We start from the raw sequence: 25,444 nt of genomic DNA on the forward strand, positions 1-25,444 counted from the left end.
ATATCACATAAAATAAAAAAAAAAAAAAAAAAAGAAATCGAAGATGAAAATAAAAAAATAGAGAATTTATTTGCTAATACCTTGTTTACACTAATGACAGTTTACTTCCGAACTCCAGCTGTGACTTTCCAAGACTGAAGCTTTTACAACTCGACTTTCGATCGGATTCGATTCTTTTTTCTTTGTCACCCCTCAATATCCCTACCACCTACGCGCCCGCCAAGCATCCGCAACCGTTGTCATGCACGTCCTCCTTTCGAACACTCGACGGAAGAACAGCTGGGATATTGTTGTCGAATGCCGCCACATCTTTATCTCCGTCACCAGCCCATCGGTTATGAAGTGTGCCGGTCGTAACACGTTTATCGACCCTAGCACAATGATTGTCTTTCCAGCAGCTTCTTTGGTCTCTATTATAAAACTTTGACGGACAACGCTTTGGTCGGGTGTCCAATTTTGCAACCATCGATAGGTTGATTAAGGCCTGATAGGCCTGAGCTAAGCCACAGATATGGAAAAAACGGATTTTTAAACGAATCGCAAATTTTACGCTTTTATGGTAGTAGCCACTCACAGGATAATGGAAATTATCGTCATGGAAATTTCTCCGGGTGACTCTCAATTAATTAAAGTAGTAGTCCAATTTCAATATCTAACGTTCAAATTTTTTACCTTACTTGCGAAACGTTCGAACTACGAAACGAGTAAATCATCGGTGATCTGTTAATTTCGTGATTTATTGTGTCTCCTACGTAACACTACGTGTTACGTCGCGTGAGTCGGTACCTGCGACGTCCCTCATGGTCAGGCCGCCGGGGCCTGCACATCGTCACACTGACCCGCAATAAACCCAAGGAACCACCATAGCCCACATCTGTTAACAATAAAATTGCATCCTTTGCACATATTCGGTTTATGAGTGGTCCCTTAAATGGGTCCTTAGGTTTATTGCACGCTCGTACTCATTACGGAGAAAGCGAAGGTTTGCCCAGCGAGGTAGTGGGTTTTTCCCAAGGACAGAAACAAACCTGATTCATATTTGCCAAGGAATGTCCCCTCGTATTTAATTCATTAACATTGGGAATACCCAATGGGCATCGCGGATCGTTACCCTCACTTTTCTACCGAAAAGTGTGAACTACGAATCCGCGTTCTTAGTTCATCAAGGATACACCCACGACGAGCTTTCTTCCTAAATAGTACGAGACGGGTCAATCACTGTTCTACTAGCCTTCAGACAGTCAAGTCCTCTGCTCTAAGATCCCTTGGACAATCAAGTCCACTGTTCTACTAGTCCTCGGACAGTCAACTTCAAGTTCTAACATGTCAGTCAAGTTCTCGCCTCTATAACTACCACGTCTAGCAACCTTCAGGTTCATCAACACGCTTTCCAAACACGGTCTGTTCACATCTAATAGTGTAATCCAATATAAATAAATACATATATAATATAACTGTGAAGTCCAGTTATATTCCAACTCAATCACCCTTTATTCTCCCACAAGAAATAAGGGGATCGTCTAATTCGTGGTGTCGATTCGTGCAATCGTAGCGGGAATTTACGACTCCCGTTGACGCGCTATAACGCGACTGTCTCCCCGCGACTGGACGAAAATACACTACGGTTAACACGAAGAGATTCTGTCGACGATTTCGAATAAAACGATACAAATTCTTGTTATATTATAAGCATTTAAATATGTTAGAGCAACGATGAAAGCGAGAAGGCAAGCCAAAACGCGTAAATATTTTGCTTACGTTTTTCAATTTATTTAAAAAGCTAGACGTCTAGGAGAAAGTCTAACCGTGGTAAGCGATACAGTAGACATTTCTACCATTTCTGTGCTTTGTTTCTGGCAGAAAAAGTAAAACAGTTTGGCAAAATACGGCGGCGATAGTATTGTTACGTAAACTTGAGACTTAGATGATAAAAACAAGAAGATTGAGCCGTAACACAACTATTAACTTTATTTTTATCAAACTTTATTATGAATTCAATAATCACAATTGAGTATACACTGAATTGACACGTATAAATCACAATTCATTCCAACAACTTTATATAGAACCTAGTTACACTGGTGTGTATGTATAAATTAAGTACGCGACTTGTCTAAAGGTAGAAACTCGGTAAAGAGATGTTGACTATTCTAAAGATAGAGAATAAGTAAAGTTTAGTGACGATGTTGTGGCGGAGGAAAAGTGAGGGCGATAGACATTGCTTTTGATTGGGTAATAAGAAAGTTGGTGGACTAGGAAGGGTCTTAGCCGCCCTTGAAAGAAAGTTGCTAACGGAAGATACCAAACGTTAGAAAAACCAAGTTTCCCGTATCGTCCCGTGGTAAACATTAATATAAAGGATATTTGAAATAAAAGATCCATGTTTGGTTTGAAGGACCTTAACTATGAAAATGCCCAGATTTATGGTGGGTCCCTAAGACTATTGAGGGTACCCAGTAAGGATGTGTAGACACTGGCTGTCATCTTGCCCGCGGTGTGTGGCCTGGTCTCTGATATGGATTAAGATGTGGTTGATGTCACAGTATACTTGATATCAACTGTTATCTCGGCTACTGGCACTCGACGAAACGAAACCGCTAAACTGTTACTCGCCACCATTGAATACCATTACACATACAGTACTGGTGTTATGTCGCGTGAGGCAATCAGCACGCCATCCCTTGTTGCTTGGCAGCCAACGGTCCACATACCCTCAATAAATTTCAGGACCCACCATAAATTTTAACTTTTTACTTAATTGTTTTAACACACGTTTTTTAAGTTAATCTGTTTGTCCTGAAGGATTTTCTAATCCTAGAAGTGTTTTCGGTTTATGGATGGTTCTTAGAAAAGTCCTTAGGTTTATTATGCGCTCTTAAAAATTACGGAGAAAGCGGATAGTTATCTAACGGAAAAAGCGGATATTTATCTAACGGAAAAGCTGGTTTCTCCCATGAACAATGACATCCATTAGCAACGTTGGTAGGAGGTTTCCTATCATTATTCATTAACGTTGACTGTCACCAATGGGCATCGCAGATCGTTACCCTCACTTTACTAACGAAAAGTGTGAGCAACGAATCCGTTTTCTTAGTTCAAAAAACACCCACGAGCTTTCTTCCGTAATTGCATGAGAACGGATAGTCAGTCAACTCACTTCTTCTACAACCAATCTGTTTATACTTAATGTCAGAAGCTTACGTACCATTCGGTGTCAAAAACGGAGTATTGGACGTATTTGGTTGTCAGAATACGCCGGACAGGTGCATAGTTAAAATGAACAGGGCTGTCTTTATGCCTAAGGTAAGAAACTAATGTGTGTAGCATTTGCTGTCAAACAAAGTGTGCAGAACGCACGTTTCGTTGTCAGGATATCCCAGACAGGTATGGAGATAAGTGAAGTCAAGGACTATGATGAACTGTTCTAAATTATTGCATTGCACGACGCTGTTTTCATATGTAAGGTAATAAATTTAACGTGCGCGCCTTACGGCATCAAAAACGGAGTATGTTTCATTTGAAACGTTCAACTTGGATAGCTGGAATCCTCTTGACGAGGATGTACAATGGTTGTCTGGTAATGAGTGCACTCTCGCGGATCACGCAAAGGAAAGTCCTTTTATTAACAATTTCTGACACTATTTGTTACGTCCCGTGATTCAACCATATATTCTAATCCATTGTTCGGTCAAGATGATCACTAGCTGTTTAAACATATTTGCTCGGACCCGCAATAATCCCAAGGAATCGTTAATTGCCGTCATAAGATACTGTTACGTCGGCCGACTCTCTACCTGGACCGGGCCTCACATCGCGGACGGGATGGCAACTAGATGTCCGCACATCCTTATTGCGTACCCTTAAGAATCTCAAGGACCGATCAGAAATCTTAGAAAATTCTAGCTAAAGTCATTCAGATCGAACAAAGATCTTTTTACGAAAGCATTTTCTAAGGTCTCTGATTTATTTCTGGAAAACACTTGAAAGTTGTTTTTCCCACACGTGCGATGCTTCCTACCACCAACCTTCTATCGAGGGCGGCTAAGACTCCTCCTAGTCCACCAACAATCGTAATAGCCAATAGAAACAATGTCTATTACCCTCACTTTCCTGGCCAAAAACTGTCATCAACAAATCCGATAATCCCGTGCGCTAGACACACCCTTTCCTGACTCTCCTCTGACACAGCATCGTCACTTTCAGAGTAGTCCATTTTCGTCGTCAGAGCAGTTAACAAGGCTACCACGGTTCTACCCTTAAATCATTCCGCTCGTAAAGTCTAACTAACTCATCGAAAGATATCGTCAAGTCGGGTCTTATTTCTGTAACGCATTAACTGTACTCATCGTCAAATACTTGTGACGCTCACAATATCGTGTAATCTATTGTTGAATATATTCGTCATATTAACCTGTTAACACAGTGTTGATTTCAATTAACCACCCCTGTTATCCTAATCGAAACAAGGGGAACGACTCTTTCGTGGCGTCGATTAGCCGAATCGTAGCGAGAATTTACGCCTCTCGCTGACGCGTTTTCCTCGCGACCGTGTCTCTCCGCGAACGGTCGTAATAGATACAATGGATACAAAAAAGTCAAGATGCTCCTTTGAGTTATTGCTCATTACAGTCAGATATGGGATAAGCAGGTTTTCCCATGTATGATATTCCAATCGCATCCACCCGTGAGCGGCTGTTGGTGACGGGTAGCCAGCACCCATCACTAGTTTTCCTTCTCGACATCACCGACACCGAACATCACTTGCTAACAACTCTTCGGTAAAAAAATACTTGCTAACTACTCTTCAGTAAAAACACTCCTACATCTATCACACGCAACATTCGTAGACACTTGTAGTATTCAAAAGTTATTGGAAATAAATAGTGATATTATAATTGTTGACTCAGTGTTAATATCATTCAAACCACCTCTACTATCTTAATCGAAATTGAGGATCGGCTAATTCATCGTATCGAGACAATTCAGGCCGATTATCGTATCGAGACAAGAACTTACGACTCTCGTTGACGCGTTATATTGCAAATGCATCTCCCCGCGAATACGGTCGAACACTAATAACACTCCGGACACAATAATCACTATAATAGGCACGGGAGCTATAATACGGGAGACAATGCAGCGATAAAACGGTTATTGTTAGCGATTGACAAATGTGATAAGCACGTGCTGTTCGTTCAACGTCTTAAATACAGAAGTATAACGTCTTAAAAATAGAAGTAAAGAAATCTATACTTCATTGTGATTATAGGATATCCTGTTCTATATTTTATTTATAATTTCATATAAGATTTCAGCTTTAATCCAAATCAACACTACAATATTGAATCAATAACATCGTACGTGACATGGATGTACAAATGGTAAGAAGTTCCAGTGATCCCCAAAACGTGGAATACGAAAAAGCATTACATGTCACGTCTATTGCTATTCTGTACCTCGTCCGTGACATAAGAAATACATTGATTTTTGTCGAGATCGGCATTTCAGACGTTGCAAAACATAAGACGCGATGAAATAAATTCCCATGTAACATCAGTGTCATTAACTTCCTTGTATACGGGACATCGCATTGATGTTGGAAGTAATTAAATTTTGCGGCGCTGCCACAGGTGAGGAATTGTTACATAGCCAATGAAAGCAGCTAAAAATACATATTTAGACATAGAAAAATAAATAGATTAGATTTGAAATTATAAATATTTCCGATGTGTCTTGAATGTTTAAATAAAAGCAGTAATAGCAAAATGTGATATAAGAATTGAGGAAAAATCGGCGCGCAAGATGTGTTCCATTAACTGGCGCAGGATATTACAGAAAAATACATGCAATGTTAAATACTTTTATTACACATATGCTGTAATCACTATTATATTTATAATGTACTTATAATATTTAGATAATATCTTACTTCTCTATACAAAAATAATTACAATAATAATCGTTATTGGCATAGGCAAAATCGTTATTTATTGAAATTTATTGAGCACAATTATTTTTTTCTTATTTTACACAAGTAAACCTATATTAAAAGTCATTTAAAATTATAAGATCTTAATTATCTCTTATACACATACATACACACGTTTATAGATGCGTATGCTTGTATATCGTGTATATTCATATTTAAATTCATTCTGTAATACCTACAACGCATTCTAACAATATATCAAAGTCTTTTATTACACTGGTAATATGAATTTTTGACAAAATACTGAATATTTCTTCTTCTCTCTTTCTTTTCTCATCCACTGTTTGTCGCTTTCTTGCCATTTCTTCTACTTCTGTCTTTCTTCTTTTGTTTACCTTCACATCATTATGTTCATCCGTTATCTCTATCTCGCATACGCAAACCATTCGATAGCATTAAAGAACAGTCGAAAAATTTTTGTTCACATGCGCTTATTCAAGAACCCTGATCAATTCGTGATTATTAAGAAAATTTCGCTGGTAAACATTTTGTTTTATCGCCGGTCAGAGAAGTCAAACATGTTCGTTTTTCAAACACGTATGTCTATTAAACGAATATTGGCTTAATCATAGTTTGAACCCGTGGCGGCGATCATTTCTTTATTTTACATTATTATTCACACGCTATCTCGGAAAGAAGTTCCGCAGAGATGAAGATTAAACAGCGCGTGTAACCGTATAACATTCGTAAACGTATCTGACTTCGTTCAACACTCCTGGTCAGACTATTCGATTTATATAAAAATGGTATAAAATTCGTATTGTGAATCGAGCTTACGAGATAATCCAAAATCGATCGAATGGAAGAAACTGTTTAATTGGATGTTAAGGACATAATAGATGTAAAGTGTCATTGACTAAAGTAATGGTAATAGTAGAACGCTAATGATTAGAATACTACATTTTTATCGATAGTCGTTTGCGAGAAACGCGAGCTGCGAAAAAAATTTGAATTCGGCTTCCTACATTAAAAAATTGTGTTCCTTTTTCGAATTTGAATCATCAACCTATAAAGAATCGTTTAGTATATGATAATGGAATGTTTTCTCTATGTCGTTTACGACAATTTTTATGAAAGTTTACAGCGTAATAAAATAAATTCGCGTATAAAATCAGCGTAATAAAATGATTCATTTACTTATAAAAGACAAACGCAAAGCACAACATATTGCTCCGAGTAAAATGAGCTTCAATTAAAGTCCGTGGGCACAAGATTATTAATTATTGCATATATTATCCAGATATGCAATAACTTGGAATTACTTTGGTGCATCACGTTTTCGATTGGCGTTGCAATTATATGGCACGTACTACATAATATAAACTTTACACACTTTGTTCTTTTCTTCTTCCTTTACCTATTCTCAGTCTTCTGAACACGTATCCCTAGAAAACTCAACGAAACGTTCGAGAATTTTATTCCCGCTATGCTTTACTGCTCTTCCTCCCTTCACATATGCATACCTTCCGCCGGTAACTCATCTAAGATGTAGTAGGGTGATCATATCTCACGTTTTTTAGCAATATATATATATATATATATCCTCTTAAGCAAATTAAAATATAATACTACTATAATACATAATAAATATAAAATAAAAGTAGATATTTGTTTAAAAATATAGATCCTTGAAAATACTTTCTTGTGAAATTAGCACGAAAAGTAAATAGAAATTTAATATATGAAATTAATACGAAAATATAAAGTTGATATAGAGCTAATATATATATCTTTATAAAATTAAGACTTAATATTAATATATCGATATAAAATATCATTGATATTAATGTTTAAACAGCATAAATCTAATTAATATCTAATAACGATAATTTAATTTATCTTCAACGCACTCTTTGTTATTAAAAACTGGTACTTTGGTTGTGATAGAGTTTGTATATATAAAATTCTAATGAACTTAAAGGAAATGAAGAAGAGTCCTCGGTATCCCTTCTATATCTTCATCTTCTCTCGTTCAAACCTTTCCATTTAATGTAAGGATACGATCACCTTACCATATAACATTCTCTAAGTTAAACAATTTAGGCTAATTAGAGATTAGTACGTAAGTAGCGGGTAACTATTACATTTAAGAAAAAAAGAAACATTTCTTTCCATTAAGGACGGTTAAAGCTTCGAAAATGAGCAACGATCGAATATACAGAATGAGTCTAATATAATCAACAGATGCGTATATTATATTACTTGAAAAATCTTCAAATTTCTGTATCTTTCTTTTACATCTTTAAATTCTAATCACGATTACATAACATCGTTATAATAACGCCGCATTTATCTAAATCTGTACACGGAAATTTTCGCATTGTTTATGTCCAACAATAAATAATTATGCTGCGAAAAAACACCTTGATACGTCATAACTTTCGACGAATGCTTAATATATGTATATCATCATCATCATCACCATCATCACCATCACCATCATCATCATCTTCATCATAATCATCATAATCATCGTCATAATCACCATCATCATAATCATAATCATCATCACCTTCATCGTCATCATCGTCATAATCATCGTCATCACCATCATCATCGCCATCATCATCATCGTCACCGTCCTCACCATCATCATCGCCATCATCATCATCGTCACCGTCCTCACCATTATCATCGTCATAATCATCATCGTCGTCATAATCATCATTGTCTTCATAATCATCATCATCATCGTCATAATCATCGTCATCATCATCGTCATCATCATAGTTCTACCACATTTCTATCAATTATACTTTGAGAAAATGCTAAACGAAAAAAAGAAAAAGGAGAAAGGACAATTGAATGTTCATCGTTTTGATTGTAGTTCTTCGTTCATGGCATCGCAAACGACAACGCGTTATACGTAGAAATTAAATCGAAGTGTACAATAAAAGAAAATTTGAGATGGGACAAAATTTCATTTTGAGATTCGCAAGATTAGAATCTAAAACTTCGCGAAGTCTTGAAACTCTCGGAACTCGGAAATCTCGTTTCGCTCCGTTTTATTCTGTAGTAAGAAATATCTGTTTTGTCAGGAATTAAAATGTTAACAAAGAAATCACAAATTAAGTTTTTAATAATTTGTAATGAAATGATTTTAAAGTCTAAAAAAACACAAACTTAATTGGATTATTATTGGTTAGATATAAATTTATATCGTTTTATTCATAATTTATGTTCTTGTAAGTTATTTATATAAATTAGTGAAAGCTTCAAATCACAAAAGTTGCTGAAAGTTCTGAATTTCGAGAACATAACATATTTTTAATTTTCTTAAATTTGACATTTTTCAAATCTTTGATGCCTTTATGCTTTCTTTTGTTTCTTTTACGGACGGTTCAAAAGTGTCCGCCAATTTCACGCTCTTCGATCATTAGAACCATTACTGCCGATCGCTGCGCCGTCTGTTGTTTTACCCGCCAAACAGAATACTATTCGAAACATGTATCGAGAATCACGATATCCCGATGATATATCGAAAAATCGTGATCGTTCTCGCTCGATTTACATAACAACTCTATCACAAATCATTCGGAAAGCATATATAATATATTCGTACTATACTTCACGCAAACATTTGTGTATGTGCATTTTTTTTTTTTTTTTTGTTTTGTTAAATTACTTTCATCCTTCATCGTTCATAGTTTAATAAATACCTTCTGTAACATATGTACGAGAAAGTTTAACAATAATACATATCGTACACGATCCACGCAAACGAGCTACGCAGAACGTCGTCTCTTCGATTTTTTCTTTTAGTTTCTTTTTCTTGTTTCTCTTATTAAAGAGGTTAATTTATCTTTCTTTTTTATAATTAAAGGGCGCGTCGAGAAACGTGTATAAGAGCGAAATGTTACTTTAATTGGGATCATGTTTTAGAATCATGTCGTTGGTGCGTTTGAAGCTGGCGGCGTGTCGGTACGCCATATTGAGGTACCCGATTGGCTGATCGTGGTGATCTGTGAACAAAATCGTTCATTCATTAAATCTTAATTTAACTAAATTTTAAGTTCAAGTAAATTCTACAAACTGCAGTTTTAATTTATTTAAAAATTAAGTGATTAAATTTTACAGATTTGTTCTTCTTATAGAATTATATCGTCGATATGTAGAAGAAGTGTCTTGTCATCAACAGAAGAAGGTTTTAATGGTGACTGTCTTAAATGAAAATATTGAAATTTATCAGGATTACGTTTTTTCAAAACGAAACATTTTAATTCAAGGAAACATTCACAGTGACTCACAGAGGTATTTAAAGATTTATTATAGAATGCTTTTGTAAATACAATATTATGTGTGTTACTGTTTGAAATTTTATTAGATAAGGAGACACGATTATTGTTAGACCGCGGATATTTATGCAAATTTTTACGAGCGCAACTAAAGAAGTCGTAACCAAGCCAAGAGAAGGTAAATTAAGTAATAATAAGTTAATTGAATTAGAATTAAATATGTATTATAACGAGTAACGTATTTTTGATACTTTATATTAGTTTTGTATATTGCGTGCACTCTATGCTTCTGATACCTTCAAATTCTCCATAAATCTATAAAAGTCCGGATCTAATCTATTATCAAACTTAATTAACGTGATTATATTTAGACTGCAAACATTTTTACATATAAATGGAATCTAAATAAAAATTTGTTTCATTCCTTAAATAGTAGAAGAAGTACTTTGTTTTAGATATTTTTGATATTTTTGTATAGTAAATACATTTTGTGTAGTTTTGGATATTTGGATATTCCATAAATGCGTAAAAATCCGCAAAGTCTAGTTATAGATTGAAATTATTCCGAAAATGTGTATGATTATTTTCCAATTCGATCTACTCTCGACTATACTTGATCCAAAATTTATTATATAATTATCAATATTTCATTCTAGACTTTTATTCTAATGAACCTCTAATTTTTGTTATCAATGCAATATTAACAAATTATGGAAGAGTCACAGCTGATTGTTTCGAAGTACTCATTCTCAGAAACAAATGGTAGGATAGGTCTATTAATCGTCACCTTATTGTCATGTCCGATTAATGGAGTTTCTACCGTGGTCTCGTCGTTGGTACGACTCATGTACGGATGTGGGGGTGGTACATAAATCGGCTTAGAATGACTGGCGACTTGCGCGTAAATCGTTGGTTCCTGGATTGGTTGCCTACGCGTCAGAGTCGACATGGCTAGCAGTTGAGGCCGCTGAATATTGGATACCTGTACTGGCTGATAACAATTAGGAGGTATTCGTCGGTTACGGAGCGACAGCTCGGCGTACGTTAGCTCTGATCCCTGCAAAACCAGAGCGATAACTCATTATCGATTATGCTAATTACTATGTAGTGATTTAATAACAGGACATAACAGTGCCTCACAAATAGATAGAATAGAGTAGTAGTATAAATAAATGATTATAATAATAAGAAATTTGATCTTTTAAGCATTTGCATCCATTTATTGACATTTCTAGCAAAAGGACTTCAGGGAAACTTTAACAAGGAGATATTATTCCTTGTGCCATACACTACGGTTACAAAAAATTTCTATTCCTATAGTATTTTAACCATGTCAACTTGTTCGAGTTATTTTCGAAAATTTCTTAAATTTAAGAAAAATATAAGAGAATCATGCGTATTTTATTATTTAAACATTGTAATACAGTTATCATTAAAATATTAGGAGTCCTCTTATTTGTTGGAATTAAAGAAAGATCGAGATATAAAAAATCATAAAATGAGTGATATATTATTCTCATGATTTTAATCAAGTAAAAGATTCTGCTTTATTTTGGCACAAAATAGTTGAAACTAACAGATATGAAAACATTAGTCATTGAAGTTTCTTAATTTAAATCTCAAAATATTCGATGCTAGTCTTTTGTTTATGTGGTATGTATTACGTACATGTATAGGTAAATGCATCCAGTATTATATTTCAATTGATGAAATTCGTACTCACACTGCTTGTGTTGGTAAAAGTACTTGCATCCGTTCGTTGCTGGTGTAACACATATCTTGGTGAAGTGCTCTTGCATAGCTCGGCGTAAGAATTTTCTGTGGCAATATAGAGTTCAAGATGATTGTTAATGCACTGAGGATAATAGCTCTTTGCTGTATCGTCAAAGCAATTGGTTTTTAATTGTTCAATTCTATTGAGTTCTTAATGAAACGTCATTCGAATTTTTGCACATTTGTATTGATCAATTAAATAAACTCATTAAACACATAAACTCATTAAACAAATAATGGGTGTAAAATTAGATCTAGTATAAAACTATGTCTAGTTAAGCCTGAAATTAATTATTAATTCATAACCATTAAATTTTCGTAACATTTTTAGATCGTTAATTTGCAGTAGAAGATTATAGACGAAATTTAGTTCGCGTATTTCTCATTGTATAACATTTTCATTTGTGTCTTTGTATGTATCCAAAATAAATTGTCTCGTGGATATATGGCATGCCATCTTATAGTGTACTTCTTCACTAGCTAGAATCTAGTCATTCTTTCAGTCGAAAGAATTTGTATAATAATTCTCGTTTCCTTTTTAGGTTTCAGAAAACCTCATCTGTCATACAATTTTAATAACCGTATAGATATTATAATCGAAGAATCAAATGGTTGGAAGTTTCTCAACGTGCTAACCGATAATCATATATATCATCAACTTTGGTTAAAATATAGCGCTTATTAAATTACCTACCATTAGCGTGAGGAATTATATCTGGGTCCTTCTCGAAGCTCTCGATACTGTCGGAGTTGAGAGGTAGAGTCGACGATTTATCACGTGGAGAGGAACTGCCGGTTCCGGACGCGGCTAGATTCGCCATGCCGCCGTCGTCGTGAGAATCCTTGTCCTCCTGAGTCCTTGGTCGATACCGTAATCTCACAGCCAGAACTATCACAAAGATCACTAGTAGAAGGCCTGCCGTTGCTCCGACCACCGCACCGAGCAATGGTCCAGACAGCGACAGCATCACCGGTGTCAGAGCTGGAAATCAGGATAAGTACCATGAGTCTTTCTACTCTCTTCCTTTTCTTCGCGGGATCTCATTGTTCGGGGGGACGAAAGGATTGCTTCTTGAGACACTCATAAACGTCTCTCCTTGCGATTACAACCGTTGAAAATGAAATTTTTCCGTTATTGTTGTCGTGGATACAATTTTATGGATTTTTAGGATTATTTATGAAATACACGTTTTTCGTGATTGGTGATGGAATCCGACTCAACGATGATCTGTCACACGAATTTAGAAACTTATTGTAAAAACAAATCTTGGAAGTTTACGTCATTGAACTTTACTGATGACTATTTTATTGAGAAAAAAATCTCATTAAAAATTGAGATATTTACGTATAACTGGGAATGAAATAATTTCATTGAAAATTTTATTAGTTCTTATTTTACAAAATTTTATTTATCGTAGCAATATAATCATTTTAAAAAAATGATTTAGCTATTGACATATCTGAAATTTGATTCTTCTAATTATAAGTCTATAGCTAACCGCTTTTAATTTTAAATGTAATCGAGTCGGAAAGATTAGGTGAATTGGAAAGAGAATTAGTATCTAAACAGAAGACTAATTGATTATCTGGGTAATAAATGAGAACAAGAAGCAATGGAGTAAGATTGATTCCAGTTAGATTAGTAGAATAAAGATGTCACTGGAATAGATCTCCTTGGTTAAGTAGAGAACCAGATCTGATCAGACAAGTAGTATAGACACATTACAGTCAGAAGAATGGTGAATTTATCTAAAGCTGTACTTATTTAGTAAATATCTTGTGTAGCTTTTCATATGATTTTCATATACGCATACATATGTATCTTCTTTCCTCCCAAAACTATTATTCGCGTTACTTGTTTTGGATTTGGATATAGTGAAATTTGAGCACTCTGGAGATCAGTTTCTTCGGTTGTTTAACATCTTTTTTGTGTATGAAACTTCTTTTATGACATTAATATTATCGGAGAACATTGTATTCCGTTCCTTTATTCTGGTAAAAAATAGTAAGTGTTAAAGGAGATTTATTATAGTTACTATACACACGTCATAATAACAGAGTGATAAAATTTTAGCCGTATACAAAAATACTGTTCGGATTCATTTCACAACAAAACTACATGTTGAGAAATCGAAGTGTTATATTGTAAAATAAAAAATGGTTGGCGTAAGAAATACAAACAAGGTCATTGAAGCGCCATCGTGATTTTTATTTGTGCGTGTCATTTCGAGTTTCGATTTGATTTACGTTTTCCCTTCGCATTACAGTTAATAATGGATTAATATCTTTATAATAAACGAGCATTGGGATGATTAACCATGGTCCAATGGGTTTCGTATTTAGCCATCGACAATTGTGTAAATAAAATATAATATAAAAACCGTCATCGTACAAATATTTCACACTGGGATCGCGTTATATATTTTTGGATTGCGCGTATGGTCATGTTTTAATGTATTTCACGAATTCTGTTCTACATCCTTCGAATACAAAATATTTGAAATAGACATTCCATGTAAACATTCCATTCCTACGTAATAATGTTTCTTATCTAATATTCTTTGTTAAGAAAGTATCGTAACGAATGCTGCTACTGATATCTAGATTATGAAATATAAAGATGAAGTTATTATCGTAAACATCAAGGCTTTTAAAATCAATTTAGAATATGTATCTTCGGAAAGGTACAAAGATCTATGAACAACGATCGTGTTAAGATATTTATTGAGGTTTCATTAGACGAATTTTCTACTAAATTAAAAATTTCATTAAGACTTCAATATACAAGAAATTTGCTAACGAATCCGACAATATACAGCCTGATTCACTGATTAATCATAATCAATTAAGTAGATTCAGTGCTGACAATATACGTTTTAAAAACTAATTTAGTACCTTGTCCAACGTCACAATGTTCGTTATGGCAGTGAAAAAAAGCTGTATGTCATCTAGGCCTCTTCCACACTACATTAGAATTACCGTAGCAAAACTTCACGATTCGCATGCAATGACAACGGCCTTCTTGCACGATAATTTATAAACTAATAATATTAACGAACTTACAAATGGTAAGTTGTAAACTACAGACTTTTATCGCATAAATAGTTTTTAAAATTTTCAATTTTAACAAAGAAAAATAGGCCCCCGTATTTCAGAACTTCAACAATTTTATTACCAAATTTATTTGCACCATTTTATTATTTCTGCTTATTATTTATTGTGCGCTATTATTGGCACTAATTGATATCGATAATTTACAACTTGTAGTTTTGTACAATTTCATTGATAATATTAATTGAACTGTGTAAGAGGGCCAAGGTGTCTACAGAGAGGCAGGTGAAACACAGATCTACGATGAGAAGCTAAAGCGCGGCACGTTGCAAGCAGAGAATATCTCATATCTATTTCTCCTGATAGTGGTGTGCCCTTCAACACCTATTTCTCTACTGTTCTTTCCACGAGTCACCGTGTGCTCCAATTTCCTTTACATTATATCACTCCATGAATTAGTCTTTTTACTCTATTATAGAGGAAAACGAAAGTTTTATTTTTTATTTAGAAAATCGTCACCTTTGCGAATGACACTCTTTGTGGGCAGTTTTCTAGCTGATAGAACATGAGAGTGGTATAGATTGTTGTAAAGTTGATACTCTTGAGAATCACAGATAAAATGCAGACAATATACTTATTGTTAATAACCTATAGCTGAATTTCGTAGCATTATATGAGCCATTCAGAAGCCACACTGGTCAATTTCATAAATTGAAAAGTATGAGGAAATGATGATGTTATTATACGAACACTATTTTCTAATATCTTGAAATATTATCATTATCTGTATCATCTTCTTGCGATAAATGAACTTATTGAAGCGAAAAATATTTCTTTTGATAGTTGAATGTTAATCGTGTATTAATAAAATCGTAAACTAATGAAAAAGTGGAGTGTTGATCAGTTTTGCTTCTATGAGGTTTATATAAAACGATACAAAAGAGAAATTACACGACAATTCCATCGAACAAGAACACAGGAGACAACCTTGAAATGTTTTCCTGCAACGTCTCCAAAGGGAAGAAGCCCACAGAAATTGTTCTCCAGAAAAACTCCTCTGTTTCCGCAGTGGAAATCGTTTTCCCTCGAACAACAACACCAATTTTCAAGACAATAGTATGGAAGGACGAAAATGGACCATTCAGTGCACAGCTACCTCAACAAATGAATGAACGAAACGTGTCAAATAAATGATGACGTTCTAAAAGTACGGACAGATTTCCACCGAGTTTTCGGGGCACAGTCGAAACAGAAAGAGATAGACATTATAGTACGACAGAAAGCGATAGACATTATGGTACGAAAGAAAGAGGTAGACATTATGGTACGAAAGAAAGAGATAGACATTATAGTACGAAAGAATGAGAAAAAGATCGTGACACATTCATGACAGGCTCGTAAAAATGTACGCTTCCGGGATTACGATCGTAAAGGCACTTCCGCTTCAACCCTTTCCATGGTGTTGTCACTTTTTGAAACTTTTCAAATGATAAGTCAACTTCCATCGTGCGAATCCCAATCGACATTTTGACTAAATTTTCTTCCCTCTTTTCCCCTTTCTCCTATTTTTCTTTTTATTGTCTTCTTTTCGTCCTTTTTTGACGGACAGTTAATTTCTATTGGCACTTTGCTTTGATATTTTTAAAATTTTGCTCTTAAAATTCTATTTGCTTTATTGCGATATTTGTTGTATGAGAGAATTTAGTAATCTTCCAAACTTATAACTTGCGACTTGCAAAGTTTCATTAATAATTTTAGTTGATTTGTGCAAGAGAGGTTCGAATAAGTAGAAGATAGTCATAAATAAGAATATTATAATAAAGATAAATTATATTATAAATATATTAGAGATTAATTAATAGAAATTTCAATGAAATAATTGGCTCTTTAAAAATAAAGACATGAAAAAACGAAGAAATTTGGAATGAAGAAACAGCCATATTTTAGCAGTGGATATAAAGATTAATTAAGATTGTAGAATTGAAATACAAAATTCGAATATCGTTTAGAAGTTATTGATAGTTTAATATAGAAAATTCTTTATTCGGATAATAAAAGGGAGGAAATGCATGAGTTTCAGAAAGGTGACCATGAAAGAAATTTAGAATAACTAGGGATCTTAAATGTGAAAATTCGTCACTCAGTTATTTTAATTTTTCTTATCATTCTTTCTACTTTTTGTCGTTTTGTTTTTTTTTTCCTTTTTTGGGAGGTAGATTATTTTCTCTGTCGCTTCAGTATCATTTTACGTTCTATAGAATATATTGAGAGATAGTGACGTTAATCGCGGCCGATTGGAAACGTCGATTTCGTTTCGACGCCAACTGCCTCGAGCGGATTAACCGATCCAGCTAATTTCGGATTAATCGATTATATCTCTACGCCGATGTAACACTGTCACGTCCGCTCGTGTTCGTGTCTATGCCATGCGGTCCTCAGTTGATCGAGTTGATCCATGTAAGTGGACGTCCAACCGCCAATTAGCCGATTCAGTTTATTCCGGATCGATCGTCGTGTTAACGTTCGAAATGGATCGGAAGATAGACGAAATTGAGTTTTATCTCTTTTTTCTTTTCCATTTTTTCATTGAATGACCAATGAAATTTTGAAGTATGGAAAAAGTATTTTATTAGATTATTATTACTAAACTACGTGTATTTACGTAAATTTTTATGGATATAGTTTAAAAAATACATTGTTTGAATTTTTCATTTTTGAATTTTATTTACAGTCTAGTTGTTCCGTATAGAATGGCCGATTAGCGATTCATACCTCACTCGATCTAAAAAATTATGCGTTTATGTACAAAAAAGCGAAGAAGTTCAGATTATACACGACACAGGAAATTCTCAATTTTAGAAGAGTATATTTAATTCTGTAAATTGAAAAGTACGAAAAAGCGATGTTGTTACGAACTTTGGTTTCTTGCTTCAGAATTTACCATTATTTATGTTACATTGCAATTTTAGATAAACATACGTTCAATAGAAATTCAATTAAATTTGAAGTATTACAGCTACGTAAATTTCGACTATATCTCGAATAAAAACTTGTCAACATCGGTGGTATGTATTTCTTGTTACGGATATAATTGAATCTGCCCGGTCAAGAAATAATTTTGTAAGATGTGTTTCAAACTTTCTATGTTTGTTATAGAAGTTTTTGTCCGTCGTTTTGTCGTCAGAAGTTTTGTCAGAATAAATACCTCTCATCGTTCACGTAAAATTGAACTGCACGTTTCCAATTTAATTCTACACGATCGTATCGCTTATTTCAAGCTTGTTATTTTTACAATACTCGTAATTTAGACAGGGACTGTCGTTTTAATTTACGATGGGAACGTGACTAGGTTCGGCACAGTTTTTCGCGTTAAAACACGATTACACCGAGGTGGTCCGACGTGTTTGCAGAGATCGTGAATTATCGTTACGCTAGCAATGAATCTGGGATTCAGATGCACTGTCCAAAACTACGCTTCGCACTCAAGTTCGAGATTAATCAGAATCCACTTAAATTTACAAACTCCTCTAAACGAGTACCCCTCTTGTTCTGCTTCTGTGATTCTAAGTTGATATTAAACGCAGCAGGCTGGATTCAACATAGATGTGCCATCAGCATCTCTGCTATTACCAGGGTGAAAAGCAGTTAATCCGAAAGCAATTTTGTATTCTTATAATTTAGATTCTCTGTTTGTTTTTTTTGAAAATACTTTTTAAATACAGGATAATTTGTCTGGTACGGTTACTCGCGTAGTAACGAGATCGTTGTATATATTAAAATCGGAGAACAAACTTTAGTACCTTTCAAAATTAAAATCAGAGAAATTGTTTAAATAACTAAATTATTGCTTTTCTTCCCTACAGAAATACGATATTCTATTTGACAATGCAAATTGAGATAGTTTTTTGTTCCGTTTTGTCCAGGAGGGGACTTTTATCCTTATAAGCTATATATTATATATTTGATTAGTTTGATTCATACATTCGTAAAAACTTTCTGTAAGTTTTCAAACACACTGCCGACCATAAGTATTAAGACATTTATCGATACGAAGTATAAATTTAATTCTCTTAGTCTCTAATTATTTTATCATAAATCTATTATTTTATTTGCATCATATGCAGGTCACAATAAAATAGGAAATGAAGCGAAATTTGTTTGATCTATTTCATAAATACATACAGTTGGTAACATAAGTATTGGCTCACTCTTTAAAACAGAATAACTTTTTCAGAAATGTACCAAATGACTTGGTTTTTTGAGAAGTTAGAAGGATTAGTTTACTAGATGACGTGTAAAAAAATTTGGAGAAAATTGTAATTGGTTGGAATCGCGAAAAAATAGTAAAAGTCACTTTTTACAACTTTTTTATCTGAGCCTGTAATGAAAATATAACAAATACGTTCTGCAGATTTATATCAGTTACACGTATGCTGAAAATGTCATCCAGATCGATTAACGTTGCTACGAATTACAAACAATTAAAAACAGCCGTTAATCGTAATGCACATTCTTGTTAATCTTTCGATGTCTGTTGCTTATTCTTACATCAATCGATTTCCATGAAATTTTCAGCACGTATATGACATAAATCTACAGACCGTATTTTTAAAATTGTCATTACAGTCTCAAATAAAAGAGTTGTAAGAGACAATCCTTGCTATTTTTCTTGCAAGTTCAATCTGTAATTTTTTCAAAATTTTGTTTGACGCTTCATCCAGTAGAATAATTCTTCTAACTTTTCAAAAAAATTCAAATCATTTGTTAAAAAAATTATTCTATTTGTAGAGAGTGTGACAATACTCGTGCTCCTAACGCGTATGACATATAATAAATTATGGCCGGTAGGATATTTCTGTGAGCCATCTGATGCACACGATTCTCTCTGTAAGAGAGTTTATCGAGCTTTCGTTTTTCCTTCTCTTTTATCTCTTTCTTGAAGTCTGATGATGCAGAGGATCGCGTTTGGCCGCAGACCAATTTCGGTTGAACGCTCTACAGCTGGTCCTCACGTACGCGCGGTCGTCTTAGTGGTGTCCCTCGGAACCAGGAATTTCCCGACTTCTCTGCTATGCACATACTAACCGTTTACAGGATGTATACGCGGGAACCTTTCGCCACGAATTTGCAAAGAGCCCGTCCATTTGCATATTCGCGGCCGCGCATAAACCATGGTTAGCTGAAAGACGTTTTGTAATCAGGTTCCGCGGCCCATTTATAGTTCACTTTAACGATTAACGCGGCTACGAACCGTTTAATAACCGGCGACACGACACACGACGTCGACTAATGCTCGTTTATAAATTTGATCACCGTACACCACGTAGAATCACTGATGATGGCTTAATCGTTACGATGAAAGTGAAAGCGCAGACGAGTTTGTTACCTTCTTTAGTTTGTTTCTATGTTTGGTGGAATTTGACAGTTTGTGTTGTTGGCTGGGTTCATATTGTTGATTTTTGTGAATCTTTCTAGATATACCTTTATGATATTTAGGAAGATTTGGAAGAATTTAGGAAGAATGTTTTTTAAAAATTCGATTATCGATATCTAAGATTGGATTTTTTAAATAAATAATGCAGTAATTTATATTTGTATGACTTGTGTATTTCTTAAGATGAATATCGCTTTTCTGGTCATTAATTTGTTGTTAGTTTTCATATTTCCATAATTATGTATTTGTTTTATTTGCTTAGATAGTGTTGTCACAAATGTAATTCTCGTGCGCTAGTAGTCTTTTGAAGATAAAGGAATATTTAAATGTTTCGTATATTAAAATATGTCTTAACCCTCAACCCTAAAAGATATCGTCATTTAAAGCTCATTAGTTTCCGTGTATAAACAGAATTAGTTACCCAAATTTATTGTTCTTAGGAAGAGATAACATTATATTCGTACAAGGGCTTAACTTTCGTGCAGTATATATAATGGCGAGCATATAAGTAAGGACAGTCTTTATATAAAAGTCTTCGCGTGTATCTAAAAAATACATTTTTCCGCTGACCTTTTTGCATTAAATCTGTATTTCCCCCATCCTCCTGAACATTTTAAAAGTATGGATCGTAATATAACAAAAATCCTTGATCTATATCATTTATCAATCTTCTATCTTTTCTGTACTCGATGCATTATTCCCCTTTTCAATTACGTTGTATTGCTCCCTTTCAGATATTGAATGGCGAAAGTTGAAATGGTTAAAATCTACAAAAATAGACTTATCATATCGATTTCCTGCGATCCTCACATTTTATTACATATCTCAACAAAATCCATTTCATCCACTCATCCTTCAGTCTAGAACAATTCAATACCGATCTAAATCGGCGATCAATTGGTAGATTAATCTCGAATCGTGCTTCCATCGATGGAATGGATACGATAAGTTGATCCAACGGTTTAACAACAGAATTCAATTCTATTCGGCTGATCGATAGAGATTAGTTTTAAATCGTGGTAACATCACACATTCTTATTGTTAGTCAACATTGACTGGAGGCAAAGTTGCTGATCATTTCCACGAGTTTATATATACTGTTGATTCCGTGTTTACGCTGCACCGGTGTTCGGTTTTCTGTTAATTTCGGTGTAGGCGAGCGTTAATTTTGGATCAGATTTTCAGTCGGATTTCCTAGGATGATCCAATGATTTAATGATTAAAACGGCTGGTCGGTCGATCTCTGCTTGATCCAGATTAAGTCTGGATTATGTTGGCTAATCGTGAATTCTGGATTAACTATCGGGGACACGTTTGACGGCATAATTTGATACTGTGATGCTCTTCTCCAGGGCCGATTCAATGTCGAACACCGGCCTAACTGACAGCGGTATGCTAACGTGAATGTTCGTTTGTACTAACGACTATCTTGGTAGTGACGTCTGATTACTTAATTCTTCTGTTCGATTTGAAATATCTGGATGAGGTACAGCGGCACGAATAGAAGCTAAACATGTAATAAATTTTGCATTTGAGGTTTAACACTAAAGCTACTCGGTTATGGTGCAGAATTTGTATCAAAGAGATGGAAATGTGAGATATAGTACCATTAAAAAGTGTCGAATATTCATTCTTGATGAGGTATATTTTAATTACAAAATTAAGGACAGATTGAATTGCAATAATTTTAATCTTTATCCTCGTGATAGCTATATTGTGGAATGTGATGAGACGATTAAGTTGAATTGTAAAAGTCAATATGTAATAACGAGACTGATGTTTGCAATCAAATAAATCTTATAAAATTAGTTTGTTACCTGAAAAACTCTTTGTGATAGATACGCCATTGCTGACGTTGTGTTGTTTAAATTTTTGATAACCTAGTTATTAACTTTCAGTAATAACTATTAACGCAACTGTTGGATTGTTGCTTTTATGTTTCGACAAAATTATTTAGAAAGACAAAAGTAACAACAAGCGAATGAAGTTAAAGCAAATATTATTAGTTAAAATAAGAATATTTCTGATGATATATTCCGTTTGTATAATAATTTATCAACTAATGATATTAGTGAATCGATAAGTCGCAAGTTGTAGGTTACTTCTCTTTCACGATTTTATTATAGTACGTCAAATAGAATAATCAGATTTGTTACTTGTAGAATTTACTTCGAAAATTTTATTTGTCTCTATTATGCAAAAGAATTTAATGTTAACTGATATTGCCTGTTCAATAGGGCAAAAGTATATTTTGTTAGCGGTCAACTGTATTAATTAATATTTTAGAACTGTATTAAAAATGTGAAACTGTCGAAAAATGTGAAAAAATCGAAATGTCACTCAAAAATTACAACATGCTGAGGAATTGGAACACAAGAAATTTTTTATTGTGATAATGAAAAAAATAAAATGAAAAGATCTTAGAAAGGTGATTCACAGGAGAGGCTTGGAACAATCGTGTTCTTAAAAACGAAGATTCGTTGGTTGGACACCGAAACAGGATCGATAGGATGAGCTGCGATATCGATGATGCGCAACATACAAATCAAGCAGACTAACTAGTTCGAACGTAATTCTGATCGGATTTCAATTTACGAGCAGTTCAGTGTGGATGGTCCACTATTTCGAACTTCAACATTTAATTCGGCAGTTGGGTTGGCACTGAATTAGATTCAACATTTCTGATAGAATCTATCCTTATCGGGAGCTAACTGGTCTACAACATCAAAAAGAATATCCTTATTCATTTTGAAACAAGCGCGATAAAATGATCCTCATTACTAATAATGAATGAAATTCGAGAGATCGAGGAAATAAATTTCAACAAATTAAAAAAAAAAAGAACGTTTCAATGATCATGATACAAACACTGGATAGTCAGATTTCGGAAGGAAAAGGACGATCCACGACTTCAATGATCTCAAAACTATTCAAATATTTTTCCAAAGAGTCTACATTTCTCAATGTTCCAGGTATTTTACATTTCCCAAAATTCTACAAAATAACAATTGATTGTCTTCAGCTTCGAGTACAGAAATTTCCATCAAATATATTACATAATCCCCCGAAAAGTATTCCGATAATCAATAACTAATGAAACAAATTGCAATTCGCAGGAGAAGTAAAAAATAAAAAGAAAAAATGAGGAAGTGAGAGAAAGAACAACAATTGCCCGATAGAAAAGGAAAGATCAATGAGAATATAGGGACGATCTGGACCACGATCGTGTTCTGGCTCAGTGTTCTAGACAGAATTTATATGTGGTCCACGGATGGCGCACGCTGACTCGAAATCGAACACTAGCTGGCCCCTACCTGGGTATCGTTGATGCTCCAGTGTCTTACCCTCCTGAACAAAGTGCGGGCTGTGAAGAACCGTGGCGTCGCTCATCGCGTGCTCCGTCATGATCCTCAGCGAGAGAACCAGTCCTGAGTAACTCCTCTCCGCTGGTAGATCGGTGATCTCGAGCATGCTAGGCGTCATGCTAGTCGCGGACGCCAATAGGCGTCTGGTGTCTGCGTCGAAGACTTGCAGCACATAGGTGGCAGTGCGCGGGTCGATGTACTCGCTCTCGGCGCAGCTCACCCTGACCGTTGTCCGACTCTCTTCTCTGATCGTACAATTCTCCGGGGGTGGAGGTTGCGCCAGCCTCTCACCTGCTACCATACCGGGCACAACACACCAGCCTCAGCTTCTTCTACAGCTACATCGGCGGATTTTACGAGGGTAAAAGGGAGGGGGAGAGTCGAAAAGGGTTCCTTCTTATGTACAGAGTGTCACAAAATATGTGAGGGATATTTTGATGGTTCAAAAATTAATTGGTGCAAGTTAGTCTTTTATATTCGTACTCTGTCATTGTTAGAACGTTTAGACTGTTTTGACAACGAAGAGGTGTTCTTATAAGGGGATAGTATAAGGTAGTATAAGTATTGGCTTCTGAGTTCTACATTTATAGGATCGATTTTAAACATCTAAACGATGGAAAAAGCTTATATAGGAAAATGTCGTCTGAGGGATATCTTTCAAGTTATAAACAACTTTGTTCTATGGTGGAAATAATTTGGTAAAAAGAAAAAGAAAAAATTGGAAAATCGATGAAACTGTACAAGGTAAGAATCGAGTGCTTTGGCGCTAAAATTGATAAAAATTTCAAAAAGTACAGTTAATTATTTTAGCCTGTGAACGGCTCATATATCGATATTGATGAATCAGCTGGTGAACCGTTTTGATCCTATTCGTACTTCATACTTTTTTTTTTAAATTCATTTAGATAAATGACATAGGGTACTCTCTACCTGGACCGGGCCTCGCATCGCGAGCGGGATGGCAACCATATGTCTGCACATCCTTATTGTGTACCCTTAAGAATCTCAAGGACCGACCATAAATCTTAGAAAATTCCAACTAAAGTCATTCAGATCGAACAAAGATCTTTTCTACGAAAGCGTTTTCTAAGATCTCTGGTTTGTGTCCGGAAAACACTTTAAAATTAGTCTTTCCCAGACGTGCGATGCTTCCCACCACCAACCTTCCATCGAGGGCGGTAAGGCCCCTCCTAGTCCACCAACAATCGTAATAGCCAATAGAAACAATGTCTATTACCCTCACTTTCCTGGCCAAAAACTGTCATCAACAAATCCGATGATCCTGTGCGCTAGACACACCCTTTCCTAGATCTCCTCTGACCCAGCATCGTCACTTTCGGTAGTCCATTTTCGTCGTCAGAACAGTCAACAAGTCTACCACGGTTCTACTCTTACTTCAGTCCGTTCGTAAAGTCTAACTCATCGAGAGATATCGTCAAGTCGGGTCATATTTTCATTAACTGTACTCATCGTCAAATACTTGTGACGCTCGCAATATCATGTAATCTATTGTTGAATATATTCGTCATATTAACCTGTTAACACAGTGTTGATTTCAATTAACCACCCCTGTTATCCTAATCGAAACAAGGGGAAC

General features: G+C 34.9%; 1 protein-coding gene across 6 annotated transcripts in view; it reads right to left on the reverse strand.

Annotated features, from left to right (window-relative positions):
- Positions 1–9,394: 9,394 nt before the first annotated feature.
- Positions 9,395–25,444, reverse strand: part of LOC139992526 (nephrin) — a 132,170-nt gene continuing 116,120 nt past the window's right edge. Inside the window, exons 11-15 of one of the 6 annotated variants that reach the window (XM_072013432.1) lie at positions 23,797–24,138; positions 12,692–12,979; positions 11,948–12,042; positions 11,012–11,281; positions 9,395–9,951 (exon numbers count right to left, since the gene is read on the reverse strand). In XM_072013432.1, the coding sequence (XP_071869533.1) occupies positions 9,874–9,951; positions 11,012–11,281; positions 11,948–12,042; positions 12,692–12,979; positions 23,797–24,138 (1,073 nt within the window). In that variant the 3' untranslated portion in view covers positions 9,395–9,873. Of the gene's footprint in view, positions 9,952–10,858; positions 11,282–11,947; positions 12,043–12,691; positions 12,980–23,796; positions 24,142–25,444 lie in introns of those variants that run through there. The other 5 variants (XM_072013431.1, XM_072013430.1, XM_072013433.1 and 2 more) reach the window with 5 other exon arrangements.

The sequence above is a fragment of the Bombus fervidus genome, chromosome 11 (genome assembly GCF_041682495.2).
Source record: "Bombus fervidus isolate BK054 chromosome 11, iyBomFerv1, whole genome shotgun sequence".
NCBI lineage: Eukaryota > Metazoa > Arthropoda > Insecta > Hymenoptera > Apidae > Bombus > Bombus fervidus.